Below are 26,123 nucleotides of genomic sequence, written 5' to 3' on the forward strand. Positions count from 1 at the left end.
TCGCTTGTGCCAGCGCCGCCCGCAGCCGCCCGCGGGGGCGCGAGGGGGCGGCAGGCGCCTCCCTCCATCGCTTCCCCTCACCCAGCGCTGCAGGCGGACATGGCGGGGGGGCTCGGGCCGCTGCTGCGGGGCCGCAGCCGGCAGCTCGGCAGCGGTAAGGAGCGGCGCCTTGGGAGGGGGGCCGCGGCCGGGGCGCTGCTTTAGCACAGCATATGGTCGTCTTCTGTTTTTTTAATTAGGATGGGTGGGTTTTCTTTTTTCTTTCTTTCTTTCTTTCTTTTTTTTTTTGTGTCTAGACATTTATTTATGATTAATTCCTTAGCGCTCGCAGTGATCCTAAGGTAAGTAACGGTATGTCAATAACGGTATGTTTATTTCAGGAAACTTCATTTTTCTTCCTTTTCCATTTTAATGTGTTTAAGAAACCCTTTAAAATCTTAGATTATTAAAAAAGATAAAAATCCTCAGTACATAAAAACCGGCATACAGTTCTCAGCTGATAGTGTTAGGGATGCAGATTTACATGATACCATTTTCTGGTGTCCTCTTGATTATGTCTGCAGTTAAACGAAGGTTGGGAAGGTTTGGGGTTTTCAGGGATTTGGGGAAGGAAAGCAGAGACCCGGGTGAGACCCGCTGAGTGCACTCGAAAAGCCCTGACGGGGCAAAAATGGGGCCCGGAAGCCCCGTTTCAGCCCAGCCCTGAGCCCTCGGCGCCCGCCTAAGCTGCGCCGTTGGCACAGCCCTGCCCCCAGTCCTGTCCCTGTCCCCTGCGTGGACCTTGGACCTGTGCTGCAGCCTCGTCCCCAGCGCTGCCCCACCTGCGGCTGCCCCTGGCCGGACCCTGGGCCTGACTCGCCTCCCCTTGCGCAGCACCGCCAGCGGGGCCTGTTGTCAGCCCCCCACGTTGCCCGCCCCGCTCAGGCCTCTCAGCTCTTGCTGCTCCCTGATAAGAGGTTATGTCAGAAACTGATTTTTCGCTCCATTTCCAGCAAAATAAAAGTCCCTGGGGCAGTTTGAAAACTAAAATTTAGAGGCTAAAAGTGAAACTCACTTTTTTCTCAGTCGGAGTATTTCCTACATTTACAAAGATACAGTACTCAAGTATATTTTTTCCCAAAGGCAATCTCTCAGACAAAAAATGTTTGCCTTGACTGTTGCTTCTGTATTGTGTGGTCAAGCTTATTGAGAAAGTGTTTTAGATGTGCACTTTGATACATGTCTGATAATTATCTTACTATTTTGTAGTTGCCTTTGGGTTGCAGAAATGGAAAAGCTCTGTCTCCCTACAAGCAAAAATGCCTCCTTGTGACTTTGTACCTGAAAAATACCAAGTAAGTCATACATACTACGCTGAATTTCAGTGAAGACTGTGCTAAGAGATCTGAGTGATGGGCTCGTTTGCCATAGATAGTCTGTGCATCCGTTATGGCTCAAGCAATTTGCTTATTTGGGAAAAACAATGATGTTGCAACTATGATACAATCTATATATGTACCTATGTAACATTAAGGATAAATTGTTGATTTGAAAAACTTTAAGGAAAAGATAAGTGCAAAACAACCGTCTTGTTTCAAAAGCTGAGTTTCAGACATTTGTAGAGCCCACTGTGTGCCAGAATTTGTTAAAGTCTTTCTGTGAACAACCACTGCAGACAACTGTGAGCCATGAATTTTTAGTCTGAATCTTTATAAAGCATAAATGCATACTGACTTCTTTATTCCATGCAGTCCTATGCATATGACCATATGCTGAAGATCCGTGAACGAAATGTCTCTCCTTCCCTGGTAACGTATTACAAGAAGCCGTTGTTGCTGCATCAAGGATATATGCAATGGTTGTTTGATTATGAAGGACGAAGATACCTTGATCTCTTTGCTGGAATTGTTACAATCAGTGTTGGTCATTGTCACCCGTAAGTATGCTGTTGTTTGATTTACACTACCAAATACGGAAACAGATGCTTACATTGGTTTTGTTCTGTGTTAATTTGTGGCTGTGTGAACCCAAAACCAGAACTGAGCTCACTAAGTTTTCATGTATCACTCATATTTAATCAGTTCTCACTATATTTTGGAGATTTCATTCATTCTGTCTATTTGTGTACTCATCTGGCAAATGCAGCAATGTCTGAATTTTAAGAATTAATAACAGAGATGTCTGTGTGCATTGTGTGCACATGTGTGTTAAATTAAATCCCTGTCTTGTGGTACATGCAGGAAGGTAACTGTGGCTGCCCAGAAACAACTTGCTCGCCTTTGGCATACCACTAATATCTACATGCACCCATCAATCCAGGAATATGCTGAGAAGCTAACTTCACTTCTCCCAGATCCGCTTAAGGTACTTCGCTTCTGACATGGTGGTGGTGGGATGTTTATTAGATCAAAATACTTATGTAGAGCTACAGTAACTGGGAAGAGAAAACCTGCGTGGGGACCACAGACTGTCAAATAAAGAGAAAACATTGTGACCCTCAAGGCCTTTTCTTTGGACCTAGATGTACACCAGGATAAAATCCCAAGCTCCTGTTCTGTTTACATTTCTGCCTTCTCTTCGTTTGTTGTTGTGAAGGAACACTGCCAACTTAAAAATTAGTAAAGGAAGTGCGATGATGTTAACTACTGTTACATGTAGCCATACATTTACTTGACGTTGAGTAAATTAACAGGGAAGAGTATTTGACAGTACTTTGTGTAGTGAACTTCACTGAGACTTAAATAAATGACCCACGTAACAAGTATGTTTCATATGCCCAGAAGCAGGGTAAGAAAAATACTGTATTTGTTTTCAGGTAAAAGAAACAGGTTATAAAATGAAATGGGGTTAACAGAAGACTATGAAGCTTTCACAAACTTAAAAATGAGTAAAACAAAAACATAAAGCATCTGCATAGTTTAAGCAGTAGAGAATATCGGTCACTTCTGAAAAGGAAGTTTAAAAGCATTGACAGTTATTAGAATTCAGGTGGTTTCAAATCTCAGATACTATATTTGGATTATCCCCTTAAATCTCTTTGGCTCCCAATAAACAAACACTGCTTAACTCTTCTACAGTAATGTGTCTGCGTGCTCCACTCTTTGTAACTAACCTACTGGGATATTTTACAGCCATTTTTACCTGTGCAGAGGTAGTTTCTGTTCAGTCACTTTCTGTACTGCCCATGAGCAGAACACCATCTTGATCTTAGGTTTATTGCAGTGAAGTCACTTTGTGGCAGTGATAGCTTATTGTTCATGAGGTTGCTAAGGTGACATGGTCTGATCCCAAATAAGCAGGTAGTTGTTGTTGGTTGTACTGATCATAAGCATTTTTCTGTAGGTGGTTTATCTGACCAACAGCGGATCAGAAGCCAATGATCTGGCAATGTTCATGGCAAGGATATATACTCGTAACTTTGACATCATCTGTTTCAGGTAATGGTGATTTGACCTTTATGAAATACATTGTGTTTCACTCTCTATGTGCATAAGACGTGAAATAATGTGGAACTCTAACTCCAAATCTGCTGAGGACACTTTCAAATTAATTTATCAGACAAGGAAGAGTGTCTTCAACTCCCAATGCTGCTGGCTTGTTTTTCTGCCAGATCCCTGATGTGGTTCACTGCACAGCTGCACAGAAAGCTATTCTGTCTTAATTACAGAAGCGCAGTGCAAGGGTGAGGACTATGTGAACACCAGTGTAAGCAATTCTTCTCTTTACTGTGCATTCAAGGTTTCAGATATTAGAGCAAAAGACCCTGTTGTAAAATGTTAGCTTTTAGGGAAAATGGCAATTTTTCTCCCATTCTGTTCAGCAGAAAATTGTGAATCCACCTAACTTGTATATTCCCGTTAGTGAACTTCTGCTTTTTGTATAAAACTAGCAGCAAACCACCATGTAGGTTAATGATTGGCAACATCTGTTTGAGAGAGCAGAAGTTCCCAAGATGCAAGGAACAGAGTTGTTTATTATGTAGGGCTCAGGTGCTACAGCAGAACTTCATGAGAGGCTTGCACAAAACCTGTCTGAATTGCTGTTGATTCCGGTCTGTTTCTTTTCCCTTTGTGAACATCAGCTCGCAATTTTAACATTTGCCATTGCAGGAAACATGTCGCAGATGGGTAGTCACGAATCTTCCAAAATCAGAGCAAAAACTGGCAGTAGGAATCTTCTTGTTTTGAAGTCAGTGGTATACACTTTTTTCAATGATTTGTAGCTCGGAAGCATGCCCTCTCAGAACTAATACCGCTACGGTCTCCTGTCATAAATGCATGCTGTTCTTGTGCTTTGTCTGTTTGCACAGAGGAGGATACCATGGAGGCAGCCCTTACACGCTGGGAGTGACATCTCTTGGTCCTTATAAGCATGGCGTTGCCAATGACTTTGGCTGCTCAGCAGTGAGAATTTTTTTTAAAAATAATCTGAGTAACTAACAGTTTATTTGAATATTTCAGCCATTAGTAAGTGCTTTATTAACTGAACTGCCGTGTAGCTGTTTCTGCTGGGTAAACAGAACAAGAGCTGGAGTCCCCTTTCCCTCTCCTTGTGCAGTTGTTGATGCTAATTTAGAGTTGGGAAAAGTATAACATCAATGGTCATGATTTACTCTTTGCTTGATGCTTGCTTGGAAGCCCGTGCATGTGTCAGAGCTCCTCCTCTGAGGTTTGTTTTGGCAAGTCTATGCAAAGCTGCCTTCTGCTGGTCTGCAGTAGGTCCTGCTCAGAGTGAGAGAAAAAAAAATCTGTATGTCCTTCCTGTCAGCAAGACAGGAGACATATCTGTGGAAGAGGTCCATAGAGGATAAAGAGCAAAAAGTTATCTCAGTGCCCCTGAGAAGCAAGGAACGGCTTTCTGTGTGCTAGACGCTGGCATTGGCACTGCTAACCTGCACTGGCTGCAGCGCTGGCCCTGGGAGGGCTCCTCTGTTGCAGGCTCCCAGCCTGCCTCCTTGGGTGAGTTGTTTTCAGTCATGTGGCATTTCCTCAGCAGTCAGGATTAGAAGGCAGGAGTTCCTAGTTTCCAGCCTATTACTGCTTTACTAGATCTGCCCGTCTCCCTGTATTTTGGGGACTTTATCATACTTTGGATTATTGGAGTTACACTGGCAACTCTAAGAAAAGTTGCCATTACTCTTAGATAACTGTAATTGCTGACTGACTAACTTCAAGAACAAAACAGAGGAAGTCATCAATTGAGTGACTACTGATGGAATGGTCAAAACAGGGATTTTTTCTTTCCCCCCGCAAAAACCTTCTATCTCTTCTACCTTCCATCAGGGTTCTTATTTTTGGGGAAGTCTGGTATTATTTCACAAATGTTTTTCAGACAAGTCACTTGAACTAATCCTACCCTTTGACTCCAGTAGACTGTTTTAGCTTTCTTCATTAAAGTCCTCCCTAGGTATGATCAACACATCTCTTAGAAAGACAGTGTCGTCAAATCTGTTGCTATTTCTCTTATGCTTGACAGACAATGTTGCCAGATGTTTTTCGTGGTCCATGGGGAGGCAGCCATTGTAGAGATTCTCCAGTGCAAACAATTCGAAAATGCAGCTGTTCTGGAGGTTGGTCAATGGCAAAATTTTTTTTTTTTTTTTTTTTGAGATTAGAAGATAGTATGGGGCTATGGAAACCAAAATGCATACTCAGGGCATATTTACTTAACGTCTCAGTAAAGATAAGCATTCATCAGTAGGACCTCTGGGTTAGTATTTGCAGACGGCTGAAGAAAATATTGCAGAGAATCTCAGGTATCCACATGCCACTGAAAAATATTTGAGCAGGGAACACTTTGTACTCAGATTTCTTCTGCACATCCCAGCCTTGGTCTTCAATGTGTGCCATGATGAGTTCCAATATTCACAAAGCTGTGGAACTCAAAATTTAACATGTCTGGAAGAAGAGAAATGTTGACTGGTAATTTCTGCTGCTTCTGAAGTTTTGATAGCTCTCCAGCTTTTGTTTTGGAATAAAATTAATAGTAAGGACGATCTGACACCAGCTATAGCAGAAGTCATATATGAGGCTGAACATTCCGTATGCAGCACAGTGAAAGCTCCTCTACTGCTCTCCTGTAAACAGCAATTAAAATATTTTTTCACTGTTTAAACAAGCACTCTAGTATTTTACTTAACATGCATAACAAAATGTTTTCTTCTTAGGTTTTTTTGCCTTTTCCAAGGAATGAGAGGATGAGCTATACTAATTGCTGTGTTCTTTGTTACCATATAGACTGATGTGCAGCTGCATTCTTCAGAATCTTCATACTCGTATTAACCTGACAATTTGTTATGCTGATATTTATTAACCCACGAGAAACTGTTCACTTACTCTTTCTTCTGATGTAGATAATTCACAAACACTTCTTGTAATCTTTAATTTATTGACTTTTGTGATGGGTAACATCTTACTGTCTGGCAGCTTTGCCTTGCTGTTTTGGAACTGTCATTCCTTAGAGTGTAAATGGTTTAAGAGAAAATAAGGGACTCTCTCCTCTGATGTTTAGCCTTTTTGTGTATTTGAACGGTGATATGTACCGTATAGTCAGACAGTGCTCGCATTGTAAATCTGTTTTTTCCTGTTGATCTGGAATGGCAGAAAAATGATTTACTGTCAAAGATGTTTCCTGAGAAACAGAAAGTTATCAGTCTAAAAGTACTCCCTTTATTTCCATTAGGAAGACTATAGATTAGATGTGCAATTCATGTTTTGAAACTACTTTTGTGTCATTTTAAGTAAACTTTCTTTAAATTGTTTTCCATATAAACAGGTGTGTGTCATGCAAAAGACCAGTACATTGAACAGTTCAAAGATACTCTGAATACCTGTGTGCCAAAAAAAATAGCTGGATTTATCGCTGAACCAATTCAAGTAGGTAGTTTGCCACTTCTGAATTTTGATAGCACAAATTAAATAGTATGTTGTTTAGCTACATCCTAATTGTATATGTCTGCTGATTTTAGGTCTTAAACACATGAAATATTCAAAAGAATGGGTGCGCTCTATTAGAATTTGAACTTTTGCTACTGATTTCAATAGAGCAGGATTTTTGTTCATGAAATTACATTAAACAGAGAGTAATGTTTCAATGTACTCTTTTTAAAATTTTTGTATTTAAATAGTAAGGATGACACATGAAATCAAAATAATGTTTATACTATTTTTTAGATTCTAATACTTGCTTTCTAGTTTTATAATGCTTTTCTATTTATTATTTCTGTAAACTTTATCTTGGTCCCCTTTCACTCCTTCCTAGCCACATTCTTCAGTGTGTTTTTTAGCAGCTCACCAGCAAGTCATGGCCCTAGGATTCATTCCTCTTGGTGCTTCACCACAGTTTCAGAACTGCTGTTTATTTAGTTCTTAAATAGCAGGAAAGTATGGAGAATATATCCCATAAGTGCAAAAATCTGAGAACCACAACCTCAGAGAAGAGTGGAGCTGTTTTGTGTCATTTTTGTTGTCTTGTAAACTTTTACATACTTCACTCTAAGAAGCCATTGCAGTCCAGGTGTGGAGTAGAATTTCTGATTTGAAAGAAAAGTGGCAAGGTAGACAAATTGAGGAAAGTGTTCTAAAAAAAATTACCAAAGAATGGACCTGAGTTCTCTGGTTAACTTTATCATCGAATGGTTTCTAGATTTCTCAGTGTGAAGGTTTTCAAGGTACTTGTTTTGGCAGTTTATCTTTAATCCAGTCTGTCTTACAGTGATCCAGTTTACACTGTGGCCCCACAAACATTTGTACCAACACAATTAGTGGAACAGCAGACTGCCCTGTGGGATGGGAAAGAGTGACCTGAGCAGGAGCTTCTTCAAACAACTTCACTGTGAAGCCAGAAACTTGTGAGACAACACAAGTCTTGCTATTACCTGAGGGCTGTTGGTATTTTTTCTACTGTAGGATAGTCACCCAGTAAATCATGTTTCTTTATCTGTTCATGAACACGTTGTCTTTTTGTTTTGACAGGGTGTTAATGGAACTGTTCAGTACCCAAAAAGTTTCTTAAAGGAAGCTTATCAGCTAGTACGGGAAAGAGGAGGCCTTTGTATTGCAGATGAAGTGAGTTTGTTTGTCTGTTTTACCAAAGCTTTAGAGTTTGAGGTACCTCTGCAAGTCTTTTTAAAAGAGTCCAAGACTGGAAATAATCTAAATGAAACCCTGTACAATTCGTTTCTTTCCTTTTCGTTGCGTAAGGTTAACACAGTGCATCTTTCCAAGCATAGCTGCCCCCTGGTGTTTACTGCCTCTATGGTATTCTGATTTTAAACACAGCTAAGGTTAGTAGCTGCCTTTCCTTAACTTTTGAGAGTAGTAAATTTACACAAATATGCAGCTCATAAATACCAGCTGTGACATGAGCGTTGTCACAGTAGCACTTATTCTCATGACTCTTCTACCCTGCATGTAAGCAGTGGTTTGCGCTAAATCTGAATGAGGAACTATTTTCGGGGCTTCGTGTGACGGGTTGTCCCAGAAGAGCCTCCTCTTGCCGTCTCCCCCTTGCTCCTTTGGACCATGCCTAAGATATGGTGAGATGTTTGCTTTTTCATGTGGAAGGAAAAAAAAAAACCCAAAGGAAAACCAAATTACAAATTATTGTGTAAAGCCATTTGAATAAAGATCCTACTGTAATAGCTAGCTCTGTATTTGACTCTACATAATACAGCTGCAGTTTGTGCAAATCAGTAACATCAGAAAGACGAGAAAAAGAAACTATATTTTAAAATGTGAGAAGGTAATGGGGACATTTCTGAATGTTTCTCTTGAAAGGTACAGACAGGATTCGGACGGACAGGCAGCCATTTCTGGGGCTTTCAAACACATGACGTACTCCCTGATATTGTTACTATGGCAAAAGGAATTGGGAATGGTTTTCCAATGGGAGCTGTTGTTACAACAAAAGGTATTAGCATTCTGTTCTACTAAGGTTTAAAATAAAGCAGATATACAAAGTACACTATGCAATAATTAATTACTGGAGAGGCACTTATTCAAACAGCTGAGCTTTACTAACGTTCTTGGTCTCAAATTATCTTTTGAGATAAATGAATCAGATTGCCATGGCACTTGATTTATCAATTGCTGTGCTACAGCAGTGTAAAGTTTTATTTAAATGGGATTAGTTGTGTAACTGAAGCAAAGATGATCTTGTGAGGCATTGGTAGACCTGGTAGCAGACTCTAGAAATTCTACATGAATTCACTGTTTTTCTCACGAACAACACTGTGTGTATAAAGCCGCATATATAAAGCCAACTGCTTGATTCATATGAATGATTCATGGAATCTAGTGTAGAAGAAAGTTTGTAGATGTTGGTTTAAAGGACAACTGACTATATCTGTTAGAAGTGTAACGCTTTTTTAAAATTCTACCTTTAGCAACAGCTAGACCTTATAGTCTTTGGAATATAGCCATAATATGCTCAGACTTGTTGCAGAAAAATTACAATCTTCCCGTCTCTTTATCTCCGGTAGAATCAGGGTGAAACATAGCATTATTTTAGAAGTTAAATTAAAGCCGATAAGTACTGTTATGAAACATAAGGCAACTGTAAGAGAAGAAATCAAAATGTTTTTCTTTCAGAGATTGCAAGTTCCTTGGCTCAGAACCTTCACTTTAATACATATGGAGGAAACCCTGTGGCCTGTGTAGTTGGAGCTGCGGTTCTTGATGTAGGGAGAATGTTATGAATGTATATATTCCACGCTTTTTCTAATAACAAAAGATGAAAAATGTTTACATTTGTTCTTATTATAAAGTTAGATATGGGCAATTTTGTAAATAACTGTAGAGAATGTATGAACATTTATGTATGTATTATTTTTACATGGTCAGTGTGCCCTGTGTGTAGGAAAACAGTAATTGCTGATTTTTTTTTATTATAAAATTTTCATCCCATTAGCAAGAATAAGGGTCATATAATTACATTATCAGAATCGTTTTTTCTTTTTTATTCCCTTATGTTCTTTACTTTGTTAATAAAAATGTAGGAAAGCACTTTGAAAAAGCAGCACCTGTAAGTGACTCTTTCATAGGTCGATACAAATCCTCAGCTAAGCTAAATTTATTCTCTGATGCACGTATGTAACACAATTATTTTAACTCCACGATTTCTACTTCATGCATAAAAAGGCTTAATAATTGGATAGTTAAAGATATATAAGGTCAGAATCCCTTCTGAAAAAAAAATCTCATGAAAAAGATGCAGAAAAATTTGCAATATTTTACTTATTAGCTGATACAAAATTGCACACAGACCATCCTTCCTTGACTGTCAAGCTTCACTGTAGCAGACTGTCAGTTTATGCTTTTGTAACTTGCTTGGCTGATTTTTCTCACAGCTGTTTCATGAAGTGTAGATTTGATGACACAAATTAAAACATTTTTAAAAGCCAGATTACAAGTAAGAAAGTCAAAACCAGTATTTTGGTTTTGTTTGGCTCTGAAATAACTTTGAGCCTGGATGTGATATAAATCTGAGGAAATTGTTTGAGTCAGAAAGAATAAATCTGAAGAAAAAAAGGGAAAAACACCAGCTTTAAATTCTGTAATTGCAATTTTTGTTTGATCATGTGAATTTTCTTAATACAAATGATCAGCTCATAAAATGTTTTGTGCATGTTCAGTGCTGTGAGTTGGCTGCATGTCAGAACTTTGGTAAAGGGAGTAGAGTAAGAAAGAGATAAGACTGCATTTAAAAGCATGGCTTTGATGAACCTAAAACACTCGAATTTTTTCCAAAAAGGACTTCTATTAGGCAGAAGATGCCTTGTCAAATTATAGTCTTCTCGTGTAGTTTGACATTGGAGAAAGAATTAAAATATTCTGGGTAAGATATTGAAAATACATTATATGTATGAGCATGAATATATGACCATGAATTAATCAGTGGAATATGATTATGAAATAATGAGAAAATGTGAAAAAGGACACAGCAGGGTCAAAATATTATGTCCATTTTTCAGTTGTAATCTCATGCTGTCACTGGGGTAGAAGGGAGGAAAAATGTCAGTACCATAGTAGCGAAGGAGCATAGTCTGCAGGAGGAATTGACATGAACATGATGTACCAGATGCAGCTGAAGCTTTTTGTGCAATATTGTCATTTTACATCATTTTAATCAGGCTATTGAAGAAGATGGTCTACAAAAAAACTGCGAGGAGGTGGGAACATACATGCTACTAGAGCTCGCTAAACTACGGGATAAGTTTGAAATCATTGGAGATGTCCGTGGCAAGGGACTTATGATTGGGATAGAAATGGTGACAAATAAGGTTGGTGATTTACTTTATTCCTTTCAATTTACATTGCCACTGAAGGTTTTAGTTCAGCTGAAACAGAACGATTGTGGTTGTAGTAGGACTCTCTCTCTCCTCTCCCTCTCTCTTTTTTTTTTTTTTAAATAAAGACGGAGTAAGAGCGACAGTATTCTGGCTAAAAATTAGCCAGAACATTCAAACAGCTTAAATATTTCACGAGCTTTGGGTAGGCAGTGACTTGTGTACTTAAATTGTGTAAGCTCAGCCTAAAAAGCAGATAAATTTTGCAGCTAATGTTCCCAGCCAGAGAGGGGCGGGGTGGGAGCTATTGGAGGCAGTAGAATATACAACTTTTTCATAAATAGAATAATTTTTCATAAATAAAATTAGAATATCTAAGTGCATTTTAATGTTCACTTTTCACAGGGCAGTTGCCACCCTCTTCCAAACGAAGAAATCAATCAGATCTGGGAGGACTGTAAAGACATGGGGGTACTGATTGGCAGAGGAGGACTCTATCGTCAGGTACTGAACTTCTGGTTTGCATCCTGCTTCACGTAAACTAAATTAACTTTAGTTTAATAAGTAAACTAGAAAATGTGTATAGTCCGAAGAGCTAACTCTGCTTAATTTTCTTATTTTACGAATCAGGCAAGAGTGATTTGTCTTTACTCACAAATACGCTGAACTAGCTCAAAGCTCGCAATTTACTTTTAGAGGGACAACTCACCCAAGAAAAGCAATGTACTGTAATGTATCATGTGTTAGAGGAAAACAGCAATTTTCAGGTTTGTTAGTCTTTGCTACTTTACAGGCTGTCACCTTGACTTGATGGCAAGAGAAACAAGTTTATTCTTGTCAGTTCTTTCATTTAGGACAGCTGGCAGCATTCTGCCTGGATAGTAATAGAGAAAGTTAGTAAATTCAGCAATGCAGTACAATATCCTGAAGAAACTGCCAGACAATGCAGCCTAAGATGCACCATGCTGTACCAGGGCAGTGTGTCAGGAGCTTCTTGTAACACTTCAGTTAATAACAGAACTGCCTTAAGGATGATCAGGTCAACTAAGCCCTCTGAGTTAGAGGAAGGAGCTTGTGTATGAGATGGATGTGGGATGGCTGAAAGGAAGGGGGCCAGCGTGCATCTGTCACCTCATCAGTTCTTCCACAAATCATGGACTAAAACACAGGTTACAGACCGCAGCTTAGAGTGTAGTAAAATCTTATTCTGTCTCCTAAGAATGCGATCATTCTGGCTCTGTTAACTTTAGCTGGGGCTGTGGGTGGGAAAGACCATTCTGTACTTGTTGCATAAAGTCCTGGGATATGATGATAGGAAAACTAAAAACTAAACATTTAATATTCTTATGGAGGTTAAATACTTTTGGAAGCTACAGACCAAATGTGTAGATTTAAGAATTTAAGCTCTTGCCATGTTAAACTGCATGTATTTGATTCCTGATCAACAGGCATTCAAGCTGTATTACCCTCACTGAAAGTCAGTATTTAGTGATTGTTTCATAATACATTCTCTAAGAAGAATTAAAGTTTATAAAAGAATAGCAAATTAGCTGACAGCAAATTAGCATGATGCAAGAGGTTGCCACTCTCAGTAGAGACTACTTTTCCCTATGGGCAAAGTATCCTTTCTGGCAGTTTTGCTGTCTCAGCTCTTTCTTGGTACAAATCCATCTAAGGTTTTACACTAGCTCTATCTGGCAGACCTGTACACACATCGTCTATTCTCGTCAGGTCTCTTATGGAGGCACTTACTCTGTCACAAAAATAGAGTAGGGAGTTTGATGTAGTAAAGTCCAAAACTACCACACCTCAGAGTACACTAATCAGAGGCCTTGGTCCCAGCTCAGCAGTTCTCCAAATTTTTTATTTCTCCTACTTTTGGTTAGATTTTTTAAGAGAAGGTGAGTGCTGACCTAAATGGGCTGCTGGAACCTGTATTCTTTCCATATGCTTCTCAGGATTTCTTTTTTTTTTTTTCCCCTCCTCCTCTCTCCTCAGACATTTAGAATTAAACCTCCCATGTGCATTACTAAAAGGGATGCAGAGTTTGCTGTAGAAGTATTTCATACTGCATTAGAAAGACACATGAAAAGAGCAGCTGAAAAATAGACTGGATTTGGTTCCTTGCACAGATGATGCTCACTGAACCCCTGATATCTGCCATCCAATCTCTGCACTAATCCTATAATTAAACTACAATGGACAAGAAGAATCATAGGCTGGAGTGGAAGTACTTGTTCAGCACAATAAGATTATTCTTACACATCAGTCTTGAAAGAATAATCTGTTTTGTAAACATACAGTTCTGCAGTAGTGTTTTGTATTTGTTACATACCTTTTCTAGTGTTGGTATAAAAAAGACCCCAGATTGTATTAACCTGGTGCCAGAGTAAGTGGAAGACATTATCTGTTCATTTTGCATCTATAAAACTCATGTCATGGCTGTTACCACATTAAGGCTAGGATTGTGTCTTCACTAGGACTTAAGAGCTGACACAACTACATGTTTAAATTAACTTTAAGTTTATAGGCAGCAGTAATTTTTAGAAAACAGTGTGACAGATAAAGTAAAACTGTCCTTACATAATAAACTTTCTTTGGATTTCAGTAGCACATAGTGAATAGCTTTAACAGACCTCAACAGCAACCATTTCCAGTTGTCTAGACTAAAGTATAAACATTTGTAAAACAGACGAATTATAAGTTTTTTTTTTTTTTAACTTCCTTAAATAAGAAAGAACAAACTAATCAAAGTCAAGAGGTAATACTGCAGGGTAAGCTTTCCCCCTTTGCTTACTCTCATATAAATGAAGTCTCACATCATGGGGCAATCTCAGGATGTGAGCCATCCTGAGCAGAACATAACTGCAGATTTCAAACAAAGTTAAAATTGTTTACTTTTACTGCAAGGATACACTGTAATTAGAGCAAGGAAAAATCTGTATGCACATAAACAGAAACTTTTCTAATTACTGTAATTACTTTTAACATGGGGCTCTAATCCTATCAACACCCTCTCCAACAAGTGCTTTTCTTTTCCTCCTGCCCAACTAAGTTGCTGCTTTGGGGATTATCTAGTAGCCATTTAACAAGGGCATAAAGCATGGCTGATGAAATAAGGTGCACTGTTTGTTTCTTATATAAATCATATTTGTTTAAAAAAAGTTTTAGTTCATTACTTCCTTCAGGCACCAAAAAAAATGAAAGTGGTAACTGCATATCTGTCATTTCACTTTGATTACAATTGTAAAGTTTGCATCATTTTGTAAGCCAATAAAGTCACTATGCTAACTTTGCAGGGGAGTTTCTGCCATTTTGTTTAATGAGCTGAAACTTAAGAGGAACTTCTTTAAAAGAAACATGGTTGCTTCTAGAAAGTTTTACTCTAGGGACTTCCTAACCAAGTACCACAACCCCTATCCTAGCTGAGTGCTGCTTTCTGTAACTGCATTGATGATTGTTTTGTGAAACTATTTCTAATTCCAGGATCAGCTGTTTTTAACTTTTAATAAGACTATATACTTAAACAGAGGTACAATTTTAGTTCTGGTTTTGTTCATTAGAAATTAGAGAAAAAGAACACAAGTAGCTAGCTATACCTATTAGCTCCCCCCCTCCCCCCCAAATGGTGAGACCTAGAGTTGGCCATTATGTGTATATACACACCTAGGGATGTTCTTCAGGCGTGCAGATCACCTTGCATATAGTTACACTAAATTTCAGTTGTCATTCATTTATTTCCCCCTTCACTTAGTCTAGTAACATTCTTCCACAAAATTTTTTTTCAACTTCCTGCAGTTGCTTGTACAAAAATCAGTGGAGAGTGTCAAAAATATGATTAACCAACTTTATCATCATGCTAATATTTCTCTCAAGTAATTTGAAAGGTGATCTGCTTGTGGATAGCAGAAAAGCCTTTTTTTCCCATTTCTTGTTTATGTTTCATTTTTGATAGATGATCAAAGCAGCACAGTCCATTCTTTAATTAAAAATCAGTCTGCTACACTCAACATGAGCTAAGCACTTTCAAAAAAAGAATAGCAACAAGTGTTAAAATAATTTCCTCTGACTGGGTACTTTATCCATGCAAGTTTCAATAGGTATGCAAGGTGACTGGCTTTGGGTTTACCTGTTTCCTCCCCCACCACCCCAACTTGAAAGCCGCTGGGATGGTAGATCCAATTCAGCCCCTGAAGAAAGGCTGGTACAAATAAAAGCAAGCATGTGTTGCTTCACAAGATAACATTCCTTTTGTTGCATCTTCTAATTTTGGAGAGGAAAAAAAAATAAAAAGGAAGTTGCCTTCTCCATTTAACTCAGAATACAGGAAGTCTGCACCTTTCAGGTCTGAGAGTGTTTTCATGTATGATTCTGAAGACTGTCACTGTAACACAAAGTTTTATCTGTTTTTACGTTTCTCTTTTTTGTTTCTGGTGTGTATAGCTCCATTTACAGCTGGTGCTTGTGTTGCTTTTGCATGACCTGTGGCTTTTAGGTGTTCAAACAGTTTATTCCGAGATGGAAATGCACAATTGCAGGTTACACAATGGATGGGAACTTCACTCTACAAGGAAAAAGGAAAAAGAAAAAACAAAAACAAAAAAACATAGTGCTTCACATTAGTATAGGATATGTAATAAAACACACCAGTTTGTGGTATGCAGCTTCTCTTAGACAACAAAATGTGATTACTAAGCTGTTTGTTTCTATAATGGATATCAGATTAATGATTAACAATAAAAAAATACAAAAATATGACTTCTTAAAACACTAAGAAGTGCCAAGCAGAGCCAAGAACATAAAACCCTTGCAAATCCAACTCTTTTTAAGATAAAGAATACTTCAGATCTTACATGACTAAACAAGACTATATATGCATACTACTTTGGGCTGTGAGATTTACTGAATTAAGTATATCTTAGTTGTAGTATTACAAGGTTTTGCTCATCTGGGAAGATGACAACAGCTCTGTCTTCAGTGTGTTTAATTTAATTTGTTTAAACTGCCTTGGTGAGATCCATGGAGGCAGAACTCTAGGACTATGTTTCAGTACCGAGAGCTGCTACTTTTCCCTGAAGAGATACAAGCTGATATTTCAGTCTCCTAAATTCCAATGTAATCTTGGGAATAGAAAGTACCTGTTTAAAAATATTAAAAAATAAGCCCCAAACCCTCAAAACAATTTGTGGACTGAAGGTGATCAAACCAACAACTTTGGTTTTAATGTTATGCTGTTTAGAAACCAGTGATTTTAAGTAATTTGACATACCATTGTTGGGTGCTCCGAAAATGCCTTAGAAGACTTTTTTGCATCCTTGGCTTTTTTACCTTTAGGCTTAGTACTGTGGATAGACAAAGAGAAACCAAGATGAGTGTAGCACAGGAACATTCAACAAAGCATTTAAGAGCCTTTGATTGTTTTCAGTCAATGCCTCTGCTTCTTCCCCAACCCTTCCTCCACACAACAGGTCATAAGTGCTTCCACCAAAAACAGAGCAATTTCATTTAGACTATCAATTGTTGATTTCAAGATTTAGCTAGATGATGAATCAACTACTGGTAAATAATGTGGCAGCTACTGGTATTCAACAGGCATTTTGAAATCAGACTTTAACACTCCTTGTTTAGTATTGTATTTATTCAACTCTATTGATTTAGTGGAATAGCCTCCAATTCACGTTGCTGAGAAAATTCAGACTTGTGTGACAGTATGAAACAGGGCATGGAATCACACAGTCACTGCTATAATATAAGTCAGTGCAAAAGGAATTACCTTTTCACTTCACATTTTGTTTCATTCACTTGGCTGACATCTTCTGTAGCACCCGTTTCCTCTGATGCAGCACATCTTTGGCCATCATTTACCAGCTCCTCTGCTGAGCCGCTGTCCTTGTCCGTACTGGGAGCCTCCTTTTGTTTAACTGGTTCTTCATCAGCACTTTTATCAGAAGAGTCCTCATAGGTCTGCCCAAACATAAGAAATGTAAGTTAACTACTCTAAGATAATCAGTAATTATAGTAGTCATTTACCTCCCTGGGGAGGGGGTGGGGAAAACCACACACAAAGCCATCAACCCTGTAATTTTATGCTGTGCTTTCAGTGACACCTTAGTTATCTTAGTTTGATTCTTCATCACAGGTGGCCTCACCTTTCAGTGTAGAAACACCATTAACATACAGCCTCTGGAACTATGGAAGAGGAGAATGGCAGTAGCTTTAATTATACAATGGGTCATACTGCTTTGGCTACCATTTTACATTATAAAATAACGGTTTTGATTATAACTGTGCCAAATGTTTATCATTTGGACTACAGTTTTCTGTGCCACACATCTGCATTAGGACACTGAAGCCAAAATAACTCAGCTGACTAACACTACATAAACATGCTGTATTTCCACACACACCCCCAAACATTAAAAAAAGCACCAGTAACCTTTGCCATGTACTGGAACATGGTGAGCATTAGCCTCAGGCCAGGAAGTTTGGCAAAAAGTCAACCCCTGAGTATGTGTGAAGCAAAACAGCTCAGCTCCTAAAAGCAGGATAACAAGATGGACATAACACTATGTTCAGGCAAGTGTAGCTCCTCTAGTATCTTTTGCAGAGTTGCAACTGTCCAGCAAAATTTGGCTAAGCTACCAACCTCCAGAAAAACAAAAGAAAAACGCTAGCGTTGATGTGTACTCAGTAGAAGCCTTGGTAGAGGATGGAAGTTAAGTTTCTAGAAGAGTCTCTCTGCGCTAAGAACATTCCAGCTCATGCTATATGAGATGCCACCCACGCTCTGGGCTGCAGAAGACCTTGTAACAGAACCAATGGCAGGGAGAGAAGTCCCCCATACACAACCTATACTGCAAGGACAAGACTTTCCGATTCTAAATTGAGGGGACAAGAGTTGGACAGGAAGCTGATGGGCTGGATGGATACAAGAAGGAAGCACCAATCTTGACTCCAATTATGCAAAACCAGGAAAAGTGGAAGCAAGAAAAATAAGCTTGCTTGAAAGTCTCCGAGAGTATCTCGAGGATGAGATAATGATGATGGAGGAGAAGACAGAGAAAGGGAACACATGATAGGAGACTAGACAGGTTAGGCTGGGGAAAGACATGAGACCTTCTTGGGAAAGGATGGAGGATGCAAGACCTGGTAAATGGAGTTCCCTGCGACAAAACTAGGGCTGGGATGATAAATAGGGAAGAGGATTTGAATAGGATCGAGTTTAAGGAAACAAGGCAGGAAAGTTTGCTCACTGTGGTACTCCTGCCACTCAAGCCTCAGACAGAACTCATAATTCTTGAGTCTCACCCTGCTGCTGTCAGCACAGAGCTGTCGTATCACAGAAACTCAGATCCTGGAGCATGACAGACTGGCATTACTATTGGTTACAATTTAAGTGGTAGGGTGGAATAGATGTGCTGGTTCCAACAACTACACAGTATCAACATTTTACCTTTTAAGTTAGGGAATTACAGACAATAAATTATGATACCAAGTTAAGCAACCATAACACAGAAAACCAAAAGCAAACAGTTAAGCTGCTAATGCACTGAGAACACTGATGGTCTTTCTGATCCGTTCTTTGCATTCTCCCTATCTGCCTGTTTCCACCTGTTGTCTTTTTCCTTGTAGGTAAGCTTTTTGGAGCCAGCACTACGTGTTTGTTCTGTTTGTACAGATCCTAATATAATGAGGTCTATGATTATTACGATAAAATATGATGATAATAACTATAAGAAATCATTCATCACTCAAGGATGAATTAAAAATATCTAAACACTTTCTAGAAGTTCTGTAGAATTTCAAATTCTCTCTTTTTCAGGACAAAAAAAAGTTAAGTTAGGAGACAACAAAACCAGGTTGTAAAGTTTGCTGAATTTCATTTTCTCCAACTCCATACCATCATTGTTTTCTGTTTCTTCTTCTGCTTCTTAGAGAGTCTGTGAAGATAAGAATTTAAAATTACCTTTAAAAAAAAAAAAAAAAAAAAACAGAAGTACAATTTTTAAAAAGGTACCAAGTTATATTTTTGCAAATCATTATAACATGAAATTAGGGGGAAGTAGCCTCAGCTAGAAAATTACTTGCTTTCTTCAATTCTATTCCCAAACACAGACATTTTCTGTAACAACTTTCTCTGGCTGAAAAATAACAATCATTACTTTTTCTTAACATGTACTTTAAAAAGCAGCAAAAAAACAACAAAAAAAAAAACCCCAAACCCCAGGAGACTTACTCTACAGCATTTGAATTTAGTCATATTAAATGAAGCATGTCATTGGAACTCTAATACAAAGAAATATTTAAATTGCACAATATCATGAGTTCTAACACAACTACAAATCTAACTAGAAGCCCTCACTAAGGCGTTCCAAGAAATATTATGAAATATTTATTTATGAAAAAAATATGAAATAATTGGTCATAATAATGTTATATAAGTTAAAACAATTTAAAATACTTCTGTTTGGGTGTCTCTTCTGTTTCTTCCTCCTCTTTGGTATTTATTCCATTTGCATCATCTAAAGATACAGAAAATTCTTCCTCCTCTTCCAGTTGCTGCCGTAATAGTGCTACCATCTCTCGATGCTTTTTTGATTTTTCATGATTCTTCATGCTGTGAAGACCAGCAGGTAGTTAGTACAAGTAGGTCTGAGCAAATATTGTTATATTTACGTATAAATTAATAACCAACCCATTATCCATCACTACAAACATGGAAAAATCTGCCCTGACAGTGATGATATCTCTACTGGAAGACACTGACCATTATGTGAAGGTAAAGAATCTTTAGCAAGATTTCCAGGAAAAAAAGCAAAAAAAACCCAAACCAAACAAACTTACGCTTTCTCAGTTTTTAACAATTTGTCACAAGCAGGGCAGTAGAGATCATCAACACATTCTGCTTCTTCAGCCTCATCACTCAACTTGTCTGAAAAGATGGGGACTGGAACGAGAAAGAACAGCGATTTTAAAGTTAGCTGCTCTTAAAGCCACAGCAAATCGTCGCAGCATTGACACTTGACTTCTTTACTATTATTGACATGTGGACCAATCAAGATTATCTCACCAAATCGTACATTAGCATAAATTAGCAGCTCTGTCTTGATGTCGTCTTATGTCCAATGGAAAACATCAAGAGCTGCCAGGCTCTAACTCAGCACACCCCCACTGAAGGCAGTAGAGCTGCACTCCAGTTAAAACTGTGAATCTAGATCTCGAATCTTTAAATGTGATAAACCAGTACTCTAGACACGACTCACTATAGGTCTCACATATACCTCCTATTCCTTCTTTTATCTCCTGTTCTTCTAATTCATCTTCATCATCTGATCCATCTCCAAATTCCTTTTCATATTGTGCCTCCATCTCTTGCAATTCTCTCTCCAGATCCGACATGGTTATCCAGCTCTGTTCTTTATACTGTTCAGCAAGCCTGTAAGTAGAATAATGCAGTAACTTCTACATTCGTGTTTATGAGATAGGAATTACAAAATAGTATTATTTAAAGATCACTTGTTCATTACAGATATTTTAGGAGGAAATTCTCAAACATTTTTTGATCGAGTAAACAATTGTTTGTAGGGCCTGGAAATCTGAGGAGTTAATTTGTGACGTCAGTGGGCACATCTACACTGCAAGGGAAGAGATATTAACGTAGCTAGATCCTTCTTGAATTTCAGGCAGGAAATGCTAGGCAGCATGGTACAAATATCAAGCTGATAACAGGAAAATCAGCTCAATCCTAAAAGCAGTACAGCTTCATTTACCTGTTGCGAGATCACAAACAGCACAACACAAAAACATAAGCACATTACTTCTCAGCTCTGTGCTTTGGGAATGCACCAGCTCAGTTTTCCATACACTCTGCGACCCAAATTACCCCTGCATTGTGTTGCTGAATTTTGGTCCAGCTGACTCAGAATTATAAAGCCATTTGCCAGTAAATGCATACCTCTTTGCTTCATTCCCTTCAGTAAAATAGATTTTTTTTTAAAAAGCAAAATGAAGTAAAAGTGCATCTGAAAAACAAGTAAAATATTTAAGCTCCTTCCTCCTATTTTCAGGCAAAAAGCTCTCCCGGTTTGATGACCAAATTGTACTTACACTGGGAGATTGCCATTCTCTTCCTTCTGCTTAAATTTTGTGAAAAATAGAAGCACAAAAGCATGCGTTTGGTCAAATGAAAGGGTCCCTTCTGCCAAATCATAAGAAAAAGCAAAACTGAGTTCATTTTTTCTACTTCATATTTAGCAGGTATGGTTCCAAGGCCACTTAAGCTCATCTAAGTCTGGGTTGTTACTGTTCTTTTTCCCCTTCATTCCCCAATATCCATTTTTTTTCTTTAAAGCAACAAGGACCAGTTAAATTTTACTTCCCCAGGTAAATAAAGGCACATTGAATCCTGTGCTACTGCAGCACACAGATAACTGTACCCTGGTTATCTTGGATCTCTCTAGACATCAGCACAATGCAGACACACTCGGTTTTAAAAACCTCAGATTTGAGACCAAAGCTAAAACAATTTTCAAGATGATTAAAACAGCAAGTGCCGCTGCTATTAGAATCTAACTGTATATAGAATCATCATGGATTGTATGTCAAATTTAAAATAAAAGATTTGTTCCACATATACATACTTGGCTTGTTTGAGCTTCTGCTGCCTCCGAAATTCCTCTGCTTTCCTAGCTTTTTCTGCATTTTGTTCTTCTACAAGTTTTCTATGAGCCTGTACTCTTTTATCCCTTTTACGAATAAAGGCAACTAGTTGACGGACTAGCTCATTCCTCTCCTTCCTTGCTTTCTCTCTTGTTTTCTTGTTTTCTTTTTCCATAGCTCGTTTCTCCCAGCGGTTTGATGCTTGCCGTGTGTCATACTCTTCTTTCCAAGCAAAGTTTTTCTGAGTACAGAAACTCTGCCAATATGCATAGAAGGGGTGGACTACCTGTTGAAAAAAAGATTCAAGTAAGTCATTTTACTGGGGGGGAGGCGGGGGTGTAGGAGGGCAGTTAAAAAGTACCAAAACATTTGAGGCTTTCGTAGTAGGTTTCTGTCTCCTATACAAGCCACAATTTCCCCCAAAGTATCAATAAATCATTAGAGGTTTCTCTAAGCCTTCCTTATCTTTAAAGTTTCAAACCATGGCAAGTCAACAACCTTGTCCACTAAACTCTTCCAAACTCCAATTTCCAATAAACCATCTCCTTTCAGGGTTGAATCGCATGAACGCTAGTGCCCAGCTACTTAACTTTGCTCTACTTTTCTCTGTCAAACGGAAAAGCACACCCAGAATCAGATATTCTGTCCACAGGCAAGTGTTTGCATACATTACATAATAACCATCATACCAAGTTACACCAAAGGTCATCCATACATTTTCAACACTGGCCAATAACCAATACAGAAAGAGCAACAAAACAAAAAGCAAGTATATAATGCTATTTCTTCCCAGTATATTCTCTCTGCTACCAGAGCAAGAGAGAAAAACTGTTTTACAGCCCTTGATGGATTTTTCTTTCAGGAATTTAATATTTCTTTTTCTAACCCATATAAATTGTTGGCATCTACGATGTCCTTGAGCCACATTTTGCACAGTTTAATTATGGGTTATGTGAAGACATGCTTCCTTTTGTTTTGTTAGGAAATTATGAGACTGCAAGTTAAAATGATGTCCTGTAGCTCTCACGTTACAAGAAATGGGGAACAATTTTTCCTAATTCTTCTTCCTTTTGCTCGTGAGTAAACACTGGATTAATCAAGTGGCATAACGGTTGCATTCTGTTTTGTTTTCTATTCCTTTCCAAGTAACTATTAACACACTGTATTTTGTATATATAGGAAACAAGAAAATAGGTCTAAACTCCTCTTTCTTACATTATTTTCCCCATTAAGCTGCATTTTTACTGCTTATTCCTCCATGCACTACCACTTGTATTTCAGAATACCTCACAGCAGAAGTCCAGGTCTTTAACCTAAGAGCTTACATTTTGCCTTTAATGTCTCTTCTCCTCCTCACATCATTGGTACTCACATGGGCTACAATCATCAACCCCTCAACATGAATTTCTAACGGCCTACTTGCATGCCAAGGTTCATGACTGTGGCTTCTGGCAGGCAAGTATAATTATGCAGTTTTTCCCTCTAGTGTAACAAAACCCCAGCTATGTATATGCCCCCAGTAATCTAACTGATGATAGCCTCTCCTTCTATTATCTCAGATTTCTGCTCCAGAAAGGGATGCTTTCTGTCCAAAAGAATGCATGGCCATCAGCTGATGACAGTGATCGTCTTCCCCTTTACTGCTTTATGAGTTGTCAGACTTCTCCTGCTCAGTGACTGCCTGAAATACAAGCACGTCTGTCACCTTTCCATACGACAGTAAACCAGCTCTTGCTGGACTCCCAGCTGGACTTTGCATCACTTACTACCTATAGTTAGAGCTGATTGCTTTTGTTTCAGCATCTAATTGACCTACACATCTTCTCTTCTCATGAAGTCTTGTTCAGTCACAGATTTACAGATATTTTCACTGGGTGCCTGGCACTGATCAGGTCACCTCTCAAACTTGGGAATAAGCTGAGGAGACTGAACTGGAGAACATTCACATCACAGATTTTTAAGCCTCTAGACAATTTTTGTAGCTCCCTTCTAAAACTCTTTTCGTTTTCCCCACAACGCTCCTACCGACTAGAGAAGTGGACACTGCAGTACTGGAATCTCCCAGCAGTTTAATCTCTGTTTCTGAATACAAGCAAATAGGGATGACAACTCCAAAATTTAAATTAGGGTATTTCGCTTGAAATCACTTGATCCCACTAAAAACTGTGAATGTTCTGCTTCCTTCTCCAATCTGCATGACCAAGGCAGATGTCAAATCATGTTGGTTCTATGATTTCAGCTATTTTTGTAGCTATTAACTGACAGTATAAAAGCTATTTTTGCTCTATAATCATATCCATTCTGTGGCCTCTACACAAACAGTTCCCAAAAGATGTTTCAAGCTCACGGCATCAAAAAACAGTTTTTAGCAGTTTCAGAGACACTAAATATTTTCTCCCTGGGAAAGATTTTAATTTGTTAAGCCATCCTATAATTTTACATGAAATCCAAAGAACCATTCTGATATTCATTCTAGCTTGATTTGTAACTTTGTTCTAAACTCCAGCCAAGTTTCACACAATAGAAGTTTCTCAGATTAAGGGATACATCAATTAAATTCCATAAATATTTAGTCACACAATACAATACTACTAAAAGTGCCATGGAGAAGTAGTAGACTAGGAGAAATATTTAAGAGTGCCGATAGTATTTGGTCATTCATTGGGACTATTCACATTCAACGCAGAAATACTGGTAACCTTAAAAAAAAATTAGCAAGATTGACAGAATACAACAAATATTTGGTAAACAAGAGGGAAAGAATTCAGGTCTGTACCATTCCTGTTCTTTTCTCACTTCCCTAAGGAAAGGATGTGATATTCTGAAAATTAAATCTTACTACAGAATAATGTAGATGACAGGAACATCTTACCAGGAGTTCCCATTGTAGGTCAATCACCATGTCTCTCATGTTCCATAGCTTGTGTTATGTAGTGAATGCATTTTAGTTTTCCTAAATGAGGGATGGTACTGTTCATATTGTTAAAAATACTGTATTTCAATATCCCTTTCTGTAATGTATGTTGCATTAGAGCACTGGTAAACTATTCTCATTGAGTAGTCAAGAGAACATCTGTTTTGCAGCTTTGCATAGCTCTTAAGTTTCATTGGCATAATTGATGGTTAGACCTGTAAAATGCAGAGTTTTGACAACTCATCGCTAAAAGCCTGGCTACTAATGTAATCCAACAGGAAATAACAATTTTGATTCATCTAAGTATTATGAATCATTATTTGAACACTTCCTTTATAATAGTAATTGTCTACAGTAGTAGAAAATAGGGTAGATACATGGTTTTGTATTCAACTAAGGTCAGCAAGAGCCTTTCCTTTGATTTCAGTGCGAGACAAAGTAATGACTCAACTATGTCACTTCTAATTTTACACTTGCTCTTACCTTATCGTAGTCACTTTGGGAATATCCAAATGTAGGAAATTCTTCAGCATCTTCCTGGGTCATATATTCCATCTCTTCTTTTGCAATCTTTTCAAAAACTTGTCGATAGACTGTAAAGAATCCCTGAAATAAAAAATAATGTGATTCATTCTGCATGGTTCAATAATAAGCACACAACTGCTCAGTTACTGTAGGGGATTTTAGAGAAATATTACAATTAGCAACAGCAACTCTGTCAAGGTACAGGTCTTGTAAGTGCTTATGCTAGGTACTTTCTGTTTAATAAAGTTCCCATTCTCTCCCATCCCTTTTATTTCTATCTCCTTTGTCTATTTTCTCTCTTGGTCTCATACCAAGCACCTGTATTCAACTCAAAACAAAAAAATATTTTTTTCAGCATGCTGAGGATATCAATACATTTCTGGCTATGCAGGACCAAGTTTTGAGGAAGGTCCAAATATAAAATTCACTATTAAGTACCCTACTTACATCTTTGCTTTTTAGATTATAGTTACTAACTCACTGCTACTATAATAACACAAAGACAGATGAGGATACTGTCAGGCAGAGGTATTTCTAGTCACCCATAGCTTTTTAACTTAAGACCAGTATCTTAAAATCCAACAGGAAATTAGATTGCAGCAAGTGTACCACCTCTCCCCCACCCCCTCAGCACTGGTATTATATTGCTTTTCTTTAGTTTGAGGCATTCTAGCCTTTTAAAGGTATTTCTCAATCAGCACATAGTACTGAAAAGCATGGGGATTCTTCACTATATTAAAACATACACACACACTCTGT

The 26,123-nt window shown here is 38.2% G+C and overlaps 2 protein-coding genes across 2 annotated transcripts in view; one reads left to right on the forward strand and one right to left on the reverse strand.

Annotated features, from left to right (window-relative positions):
* LOC112982174 (alanine--glyoxylate aminotransferase 2, mitochondrial) lies at nucleotides 1-14,562 on the forward strand. Its single transcript, XM_026098367.2, has 14 exons — nucleotides 1-154; nucleotides 1,249-1,334; nucleotides 1,731-1,915; nucleotides 2,220-2,343; nucleotides 3,322-3,416; nucleotides 4,289-4,382; nucleotides 5,455-5,548; nucleotides 6,754-6,854; nucleotides 7,953-8,045; nucleotides 8,757-8,889; nucleotides 9,570-9,658; nucleotides 11,111-11,260; nucleotides 11,672-11,770; nucleotides 13,265-14,562. The coding sequence occupies exons 1-14, from the start codon at nucleotides 100-102 to the stop codon at nucleotides 13,373-13,375; spliced, it is 1,509 nt and encodes a 502-aa protein (XP_025954152.1). The 5' UTR covers nucleotides 1-99; the 3' UTR covers nucleotides 13,376-14,562.
* Nucleotides 13,773-26,123, reverse strand: part of LOC112982173 (dnaJ homolog subfamily C member 21) — a 14,748-nt gene continuing 2,397 nt past the window's right edge. Inside the window, exons 4-12 of the mRNA XM_026098366.2 lie at nucleotides 25,323-25,445; nucleotides 21,907-22,211; nucleotides 20,548-20,702; nucleotides 20,111-20,213; nucleotides 19,728-19,883; nucleotides 19,167-19,206; nucleotides 17,040-17,230; nucleotides 16,536-16,608; nucleotides 13,773-15,830 (exon numbers count right to left, since the gene is read on the reverse strand). Coding sequence (XP_025954151.1) covers nucleotides 15,666-15,830; nucleotides 16,536-16,608; nucleotides 17,040-17,230; nucleotides 19,167-19,206; nucleotides 19,728-19,883; nucleotides 20,111-20,213; nucleotides 20,548-20,702; nucleotides 21,907-22,211; nucleotides 25,323-25,445 — 1,311 coding nt within the window. The 3' untranslated portion in view covers nucleotides 13,773-15,665. The remainder of the gene's footprint in view (nucleotides 15,831-16,535; nucleotides 16,609-17,039; nucleotides 17,231-19,166; nucleotides 19,207-19,727; nucleotides 19,884-20,110; nucleotides 20,214-20,547; nucleotides 20,703-21,906; nucleotides 22,212-25,322; nucleotides 25,446-26,123) is intronic.

The sequence above is a fragment of the Dromaius novaehollandiae genome, chromosome W (assembly GCF_036370855.1).
Source record: "Dromaius novaehollandiae isolate bDroNov1 chromosome W, bDroNov1.hap1, whole genome shotgun sequence".
NCBI lineage: Eukaryota > Metazoa > Chordata > Aves > Casuariiformes > Dromaiidae > Dromaius > Dromaius novaehollandiae.

Bases quoted from the DNA above. Each gene is read 5' to 3' on its own strand.
- LOC112982174 (XM_026098367.2), top strand. From the start codon at position 100: ATGGCGGGGGGGCTCGGGCCGCTGCTGCGGGGCCGCAGCCGGCAGCTC. The intron at 3,417-4,288 runs GTAATGGTGATT...CTGTTTGCACAG, and splicing joins TTTGACATCATCTGTTTCAG to AGGAGGATACCATGGAGGCA. The intron at 9,659-11,110 runs GTAGGGAGAATG...CATTTTAATCAG, and splicing joins TTGGAGCTGCGGTTCTTGAT to GCTATTGAAGAAGATGGTCT.